This window comes from Gigantopelta aegis, chromosome 10 (genome assembly GCF_016097555.1).
Source record: "Gigantopelta aegis isolate Gae_Host chromosome 10, Gae_host_genome, whole genome shotgun sequence".
Lineage (NCBI taxonomy): Eukaryota > Metazoa > Mollusca > Gastropoda > Neomphalida > Peltospiridae > Gigantopelta > Gigantopelta aegis.
In genome coordinates, this window is record NC_054708.1 from 46,231,767 (window position 1) to 46,240,739 (window position 8,973).

The 8,973-nt window shown below is 34.8% G+C and overlaps 1 protein-coding gene across 2 annotated transcripts; it reads left to right on the forward strand.

The window, feature by feature from the left end:
* Positions 1-253: 253 nt before the first annotated feature.
* LOC121383193 (RWD domain-containing protein 2B-like) lies at positions 254-5,790 on the forward strand. 2 transcript variants are annotated; one of them, XM_041513047.1, is made up of 3 exons: positions 254-404; positions 3,142-3,402; positions 4,998-5,790. In XM_041513047.1, exons 2-3 carry the CDS (start codon positions 3,181-3,183, stop codon positions 5,673-5,675), a joined length of 900 nt encoding a protein of 299 aa, XP_041368981.1. In that variant the 5' UTR covers positions 254-404; positions 3,142-3,180; the 3' UTR covers positions 5,676-5,790. The 2 variants fall into 2 exon arrangements, with proteins under 2 accessions (XP_041368981.1, XP_041368982.1); XM_041513048.1 differs by lacking the exon at positions 254-404 and adding an exon at positions 425-553.
* Positions 5,791-8,973: the final 3,183 nt, after the last annotated feature.

Sequence of the window (8,973 nt, forward strand, 5' to 3'; positions counted from 1 at the left end):
TAAAAGATCCCTTGCTGTATTAGGAAAAATGTAGCGGGTTTTCTCTCATGACTATACGTGTCAGAATTATTACCAGTTGTTTGATATCCAATAGCCGATGATTAATTAATCAATGTTCTCTAGTGGTGTCGTTAAACAAAACAAACTTTAAGTGTCTCTCTCTCTCTTCCACCCCTCGAAGAATAATAATTAAAAATAAAAATAAAATGGTAAAAAGAATGAAAATGGAGGGATGTACAAACGAAAACATACGTCCACAGGAAGTAGTGGAGATTTCTTTTTTTCTTTTTTTCTGGTTTCGTTTTGACGTGTTATCATTTTCGAATTCATGCTTATGTTTATGCTTATCATTCTTTGACATCACACGATTAAGGAAAGACACCTGTCATTTTACAGAAAAACATGTAAGATCACTTAAAGTTACATCAGCATTGTCTGGTAAATATTGGGGAATACTTTTATTCGACAATTAACTTGTAAAGTTTGTTTGGATAGGGCCAGGCATCAATCATACTATTCATGGGGTTTTAACTTTTAGCAAAAACTTGAAAAGGTAAGAATCTATATAGATATAATATTCCTTCCCAGTTGGAATGCCTTTTTTTTTAACAATAAAATTTACTAAAAATTATTTATTTCTGAGCTGATTAATTTGTAAATTGCACACAAAAATTGTAATTTTCAATTCTTTTGTGATTTTTAAAACACTTTTAATTTTCTTCTTATGTCAAACAGTGACAAACTAATCTGAAATTATTTACCAAAAATTTTTGTAGAAAGGGACAGACTAAAAAATATCAGAAAATATGTTTAGGTATGGCACGATACCCGTTTTACTTGTGCAAGAAACCCTGGTAACCTATCATGAACATGTAAATGATGTCACAAATTCAATGTGCTAAAAAAAAAAAATTACACAAACTATACTTATGCGAGCTACGTGCAAACAAAACTATCACTATCGCAATTTTCACAGAGACTTGTCTTAGTCACACACATGCATCCACCATGTCATAAAAAGTTAGTTTGTTTTGTTTAACGACACCACTAGAACACATTGATTAATTAATCATTGGCTATTGGATGTCAAACATATGGTAATATTTCTGACTAGTAGTCATCAGAGGAAATCTGCTACATTTTCCTTAATGCAGCATGGGATCTTTTATATGCACTTTCCCACAGACAGGAAAGCACATACCATGACCTTTGACCAGTTGTGGTGCACTGGTTGGAATGAGAAAAACCCAATCAGTTGAATGGATCCAACGATGCAAGCATCTCAAGTGAGCACTTAACCAGCTGAGCTAAATCTCTTTCACAAAGTCAACCATTCTCTTGAATCGACCGACCCAGGTTATTAGGCAGTGTAAAATAGTGTTAGATACGTTCTGTTTACCTTTTCTTTTTTATTAAGAAGAGGAGGATCTTGACTATTGAAAGTGAAGTTTTTAGGGGAAGTTGAGTTATGCTACTACCCGGAAAATATATTGAAAAAAAAAAAATATATATATATATAGTTTTTGATAATTGACAAATAACATGCAAATAATTGAACTAAGAGAGGTTATGGTATCACAATGGGTGTAACTTTAGCAGGGCTACATGTAGCTCCGTTACTCGCCAAATTCACCAATTGCGAATTTTAGGAACAATTGGTGAATTTTATTTTAATTTGGTGAAAAAAAATTCATACAACAATTGATATTTGCTGAAAAATAACGGAGTTTTGTATTTTTGGACATAATTTGGTGAAGTGTTTTGCACACCCAGAGCTAGCCCTGCTTTAGTACCGTACATAGATCTGCCCACTGAAAACGAGAGTTAAAAGCCAGATGCATTACACTACATAACTTGACACATCACACAGGCAGGCAGGATTTAGCTCAGTCGGTTGAGTGCTCACTTAAGGTGCTTGCATTGCAGGATCGAACCACCTCAGTGGATCCATTCAACTGATTGGATTTTTTCTCGTTCCAACCAATGCAAAGGTAGGGCTAGTTCTGGGTGATCAGAAAATTTTGCCAAATTATCCCGAAAAAAAGCAAAACCTATAGCTATTTTCCAACAAAATATAAATTATTAAACAATTTGTTTTTGCGAAATTAAAATAAAACTTGCCAATTGTTTTAAAAATTCACAATTGGCAAATTTGATGAGTGGCAGAGCTAGCCCTGAAAGGCCGTGGTATGTGCTTTCCTGTCTGTGGGAAAGTGCATATAAAAAAATGTAGCGGGTTTCTTTTGATGACTGTCATAATCACCAACTGTTTAACATACAATAGCTGATGATTAATTAATCAGTGTGCTCTAGTGGTGTCATTAAACAAAACAAACTTTGACACATCACACACGTAGTTGTGCAATCATTAGGTTATTAAAACATTTGCAAATACAGTATAATTCACCCATCTATAATTTTTTGTTTGTATAATTATATATATTACATACATGTATATGTTTTTAAAATGTGCTTGTGGGTGGTTACTTTGTTTTATTGTTTGTATTTAAAATCTGCTTGTGTTCACCCATCATAGCGTGTAGCACGCTCACTTCCAATATGGTTCCTATGGACCTGAAGTAGTATATGATAAAAATTATTATGTTGGATAAATAGTGGAGTGGTAAATTTGATATTAATCAGTTATTAGTTTTCAAACTTTGTTTTTTCATACAACAACCGTTTCTAAAAGTGATAATGAATCAATATATTATTATACATAACATTGATTTTTAGAAAAAGTAAATGCAGTTAACAACTAGGACTATTTAATATTTTTTAAAAAAAGAGGAGATATTACCATACAAGTTATTTTTCATCTCCTTAATTTTAAAACGACTCATTGATTGAAATAATTAACTGATATCGATAAGAGTCATAAATCTCTGGTAAAGTTCTTTCTTTTTCTATGACCGTATTTAATGGTAAATATATCTATTACCCAAAAAAAAGAAGAAAGAAAGAAAAAGAAAAAACATTAATGCTAAACTTCTATGTTTAGGCCTACATGTATTATTTAATAATGACTGTTAATGGTAAATATATTTATTACCCCCAAAACAGAAGAAAGAAAAAGAAAAAACATTAATGCTAAACTTCTATGTTTACATGTATTATTCAATAAAGACTGTGTTATTCCAGTTTGGACACCTGGTCTACTGATTGAGAATACCTGACACTATGGAAGATGTTGCTGTGACTGCCGACTTGAAGGACTTGCTGGAGCTGCAGCTGTCCGAGGTTGAGATGCTGGCCAGCATGTTCCCGAACCCTGGAGAGTTCAGTCTGGACAGTCGGTCTGCACTTGCAGACGTGCAGGCCTTTGTGGAGGGCAAGATTCAGTATCAGTACTTGAGAACTCGTATAGGTTTTACAGTCAGGATTGCAGCCGATAGCAATAAGGTGCGTTTTGTCGTACAGTGTATAACCGGTAGTACTTGAGAACTCGTATAGGTTTTACAGTCAGGATTGCAGCTGATAGCAATAAGGTATGTTTTGTCGTACAGTGTATAACAGGTAGTACTTGAGAACTCGTATAGGTTTTACAGTTACGATTGCAGCTGACAGCAATAAGGTGCATTTTGTCGTACAGTGTATAACCGGTAGTACTTGAGAACTCGTATAGGTTTTACAGTCAGGATTGCAGCCAATAGCAATAAGGTGTGTTTTTTGTCGTATATCTTCTCCCTATAGTGTTCATCAATTTTGTTGATGTCAAAGATGTAAATACCAAAGAAAGTATTTTCGTTCATAACTGGTTTCCTAGTTCATTATTGAAGTCACACGGTGATATATAAAAATGGTGTAGAGACATATATAATATCTTACATTTTCAGTGCAATCAAAGTATGTGAATTTTTTCAGATCACATACTTTAAGAATTTGATAACTTTGCAAATTAGATGTAAATTAATGGAGGCCACGGCACTAGGTTTATTGACATTTAAGCAAACGCACATGGGTGACACTCCATAATTGATGCATGCATTCATAGTCATCAAATAAAAACATTTCAATAGCAATTTTACACTGAAAGCTGTCCAGCATTCAGAAAACAAAAAACGTTAGGCCCTAGTTTATTTTGATGTAAGGACATCCAAAATGACGTCATTCGAGTTTGACGTCATTTCCATTCAAAAATACACCGCGCCACATATTCTTACGTCATTTGAATATCGCGTAATGGCTGACTGGAATTAAAGTTGCGTGTACAGTTTACCAAAACACGTTATATTAAGCTTGAGGTTATATGATAAAGAGATTATTACCCTCGTGTATTTCGGTATCGTCAATATCATATATTAGGAATAAAAATAATGTATTATACTCGTAATAACCTCTATACATGTATATATAAATAATTTTTTCCATAATTTTATTTTTGTAAAGTATGCTTTACAGAAAAAGCAACATATGGTGGTAAATCATTAAGTACAAAGTTGATTTTTGTTTTAATGTTGGCTGATATAATGTACATGTATTCAGATTAAAAGCTGGGTTCATTTCTCTCCCAAGCAATGGGGCATTTTTCATTCCACTACAAATTCCAACCAGAGTAAATGCACCACTAGGCTCAATAGGGAGAGTTAAGGCCTAACCATACACTGCAAGTTCTATGTACCTAGACTCGTGGCACACAACTCTGTTAGGTAGTGCCATACTAAAAGGCCTACTACAGCTTCACCATTCATTTCATTATCCATACAGTTTTTATTATTATTATTATTTTGAAGGGGGGGGGGGGGGGGGGTTGGAATAAGACAGACAATTTATTCAGTATAAAGGCCATAGGCCCATAATAGCCAGAAACTGTTATACATTTTTTGTGCATATGTGTAGCGAACATTTGGGGGTGGGGTGGGGGAATAATGTTCACAATGAAGTCTGGCCATTTAAAAAATATTTGTGATGCGTAAACAACATTTAAAGTTTTTTTGACAAGTCTGGTTTTATTTAACAGTGAGGAGATATTGTATTTATTTTGTGTCTGATTTCAGAAGCAGATGTTGGAGCTAGTAGTACATCTGCCACACAAATATCCAGCCGTCGCTCCCGAGGTTTTCTTCCGAGCCCCTCAGATGAGTCGGGAATCCGATCACCAGCTGAACGAAGGTCTGACAGAGTTTATAAACTCGACGGAACGTGGCGAGATTTGTATTGGTGCTGTTGTTCAATGGCTTGAAGAAAATTCACCCAAATATATTAGTAGTAAAGAGGCACCATCTCGGACACAGAAAACCCCAGTAGTAGATTCCGTGTTCACGCGTCTGTGGGTGTACAGTCACCACATTTATAGTAAGACCAAGCGCCGCGACATTTTGGACTGGGCCCATGAGCTCAAAGTGACGGGATTCTGTATGCCTGGAAAGCCAGGTGTTATCTGTATTGAAGGTTACGGCAGCCAGGTGGAAGAGATGTGGTTTCGAATACGGAGAATGAACTGGAAAAAAATAGCAATTAAAGAAAAAGAAGACTTTCAGTTAAACAAAGATTCAGTAGAAAGTTTCCGAAAGTTTGATACTTTCAGTGAATTAAACTTTGAAGTTAGAGGTGGTAAAGGTAGAGAGTATCACATGGACTTGGGCAAGTTCTGTGAATTTCTTGAACAGCGTGGTTGTGAAAAAATATTCAACATTTACTTTGGGGTTGGAGGGAAAAGTGTTTCTAATGAATAATATAAGCTTAATACTGTAAAAAAAATAATTGCTATTATTATATATAAATTGTTTACAGAATGACATATGTTTACCGACCTGTACAGGTTAAGACTATTAAAGACAAAAATACAAAGTTGTGTTTAGTTCTGCTAGACATCTTTCTTTGATACAAAACAAAAGGGAAACCAATATCTTTTCAGGACTAACCAGGTTTGTGGACCAGTAGTGAACTTGTCAGCTTTGTCAATAAGTAGATACATGTGTGTGAGGGGGTTGGGGGTGGAAGCAGGGCCGGATTTAGACCTTTTGTGGAGCCCCTGAACATGGAAGTTAAATTACATGTACATGATAAATAAAAAAAAATGAACTAATTTTATAATTATTACATTTTTTTTTATAAAGGAAGTCCTTAGTCTGGAGGGGCACCTTTACCACCTTATACATCTGGCACTGGGTGGAAGAGGTGATATCATTAGTAGGATTGAGTTCATATGGGTCTAAGACTTGGAAATCCAACAAAGTTGAAGAATTATAAAATAAACAAAAATAATGTAATTTTTAATTGATGTCCTTTTAAAAGATGGCAAAGACCTTTTTAAAAGTTCTGGAACTTGGTTTAGAAAGAAGTGTATGAACCCTGTGTTATTCTATGAATTGACCTATTGCCTTCTGTAATACGCATTAAAAATGTAACATGCACAGCTCTGTGAATACTAATGAGACATCATGCAAGTCAAACTAGTGTCAAAAATCATTTATTAATGAATCAATGTACAGATATACATACATACATACATACATACTGGTATACAATATACTTCACTGGGTAAGTAATTCAAGATTTATTTTCTTACTTTTTATAGTCATTTTAAATAATAACATAACAGAAAATAGTAGGATAACAATGGCTGCAAAAGCAGCTATCGCTACAATACTGAATATATATAATTATATGAGTGTCTTCTATGAAAGATTTATAAAGTGAATTTCAAAACTGTTTATGATGTGTACAAAACAGGTCAACATTCCATTGACATACTGTATTGTAGTAAACCCAGGCACGTGAACAACATTTGGGCAGATAGTTTTTTCATGTTTATAATAAAATTAGGAGAAAACTAATAACATCCATCAAACCCATTGAGTTAAAAATCCTCCACCCTTCCCAAATGATATAACAACTACAATTATACACAGTTTATATCTGTATTGGCTGCACAATAATGAACCATTCTGTTATAGTTTGAATCATGACTGTATACAATACATAAAACTTGCAGCAAAATCTGTTCACAGGTTCCAGTGCAGTTCAATATATGCAGATCCAACCGAACATGACAAATTCTTAGACACCAGATCACAATGCCATATATTTTGTTAGATGGAGCAAGTAGGTATGTGGTAATAAATGTAACATGTTCACTGAAATGGTTAGCATATTCAATACTATGTTTTAAAAGGCCCCAAAAGTCATTTAATACATTCATTTCACCATTCTAGCTTGAACCTTCATTTAACAGACATTCTGAGAGTACTGCTAAAGCAACACGTGTTCCCTACCAGGCCAAAAGCATTTTCGTATCTCCCAAGTTCAATGGCCATACCTCTGTGAAAATGGGTAAACTGACATGAAAGTCAAACTTGATCTGTAACAGAACATGATAAAGCTATACACAAAATGTCACTTCAATATCTTGAGGAATTGCAAAACAAAAGTCCAGAAAACAAATTTTCACATCCGTTAAGTTCAAGGGCTATAATTCTGTCACAAATGGGTCAATTACCATACAAGTCTAAATTTATCTGCAACAGTACATGATAAACTTAAAGCTACACGCACAGACAAAATTTCAGTTCAATATCTAGAGGCATTGTGAAAACCCCCCACAAAAAACTATGTGGGACAGACAGGACAAAGATGAAACCTATAGTCCCCTCCGGTTGGACCCTGTACAGGACTAATAAGAAAGAATTTTATAAGTATTTTATCATAAGTAAACCATTTAATTCATTACTACTTGGCTGTGATGCATTTTTTGGTGGTGATGGCCCTGCCAGGCATACTCCCCCTCATCGTTGGCAGTGAATTGCACTCTACCAACAGTGTCCCCAACCCCTACTCCATATTTAAAGCAAACATCCATCCATCACGTTTTAATAGTAACTCTCAAACTGACAATTTGTTTATTTTATTATATTTGTCTTATTGTAAGTCAGACTTGCAGAATTGGCACGTGCAACATTTCAGAAATCAATAGATGGTTTTGTAATTTGTTGCATTAGGGGCATTGCAATTATTGCTTTAGGAAGGCACGAGACCATAAACGCACAGTGGCAAAAGACATTCTTTATGGAGTATGATGGCAGAAACAGCAGGGCTTCTAGATTGTAGCAGCCCCATACCCATGGCTAGTGATATTCAATGTACGGCTAGTAAATAACTACTATTGCCATGCCCGACGGCTAGTGGAAAAAAATTGTAAAATGCTGCATTTAAGTCTATTTTCTAAATATGAATATCCTGGCCACCCCACAACTAAGAGTTTTAAAGCTCTATTTCCTTTGTTACGTTCTGCCCCCACCCACCCCAACCCCATCTAAGGGTTTTGAAGCTCTATCTTCCTCTTTGGGTGACATATCTGATTATTCCTATTAATAAAATTGTATTACTTAAAGTAGGGCTAGTGAATTTTTAATCATGGTTAGTAAACGTTTTAAAACACCGATTCCATGGCTAGTGGATTTTTATAAATATTCTAGAAGACTTGCAGAAACAACAACAAATAACTATCACACATTTCCTGGAACTGGAAGCTGCTGGATCATTGTATATTTACTATTAGCTGTTGCAGACTTATGAATTGGGTGTTGTGGTTTTCTTACATTCACGCACAATAATATAATTGTTTTCCTAATATGCATGAATTGGAAATATTGTTGGTTATTAAATTGTTTTGAGTGTGTTCAATGAACTGAACAATTTGAAATATTTGCTTGTTTTTTTTATTGTTTTCAATTTGTATTTTACCAAGTCAATTACATAACAAAACACATCTTCATAAATCAAGGCTAATATTCGTTCCTCGTATTCAGCCTTGATACATGTCGTCAAGAAATCGTGCCACAAAATGCTTAAGTTTCATTGGATGCGATGAGATCTGATTGCAACGAATCGCAACACTCCTTATAGATTCCCTTGTTATTGTAAACAAAGAGGGCAGAGTCAGCGTCCGGCGGTTAATTTTTGATATTGCTTTCACGATTGTCACATGTTACCGATGCTGTGATTGGTCAGCGATGTCATTGTGTAAGGGGC

What these genes read in the sequence shown, in the direction of transcription:
- LOC121383193 (XM_041513047.1), top strand. Translation starts at nt 3,181, where the DNA reads ATGGAAGATGTTGCTGTGACTGCCGACTTGAAGGACTTGCTGGAGCTG. An exon ending in TTGCAGCCGATAGCAATAAG is followed by an intron (nt 3,403 to 4,997) that starts GTGCGTTTTGTC and finishes GTCTGATTTCAG; the next exon opens with AAGCAGATGTTGGAGCTAGT.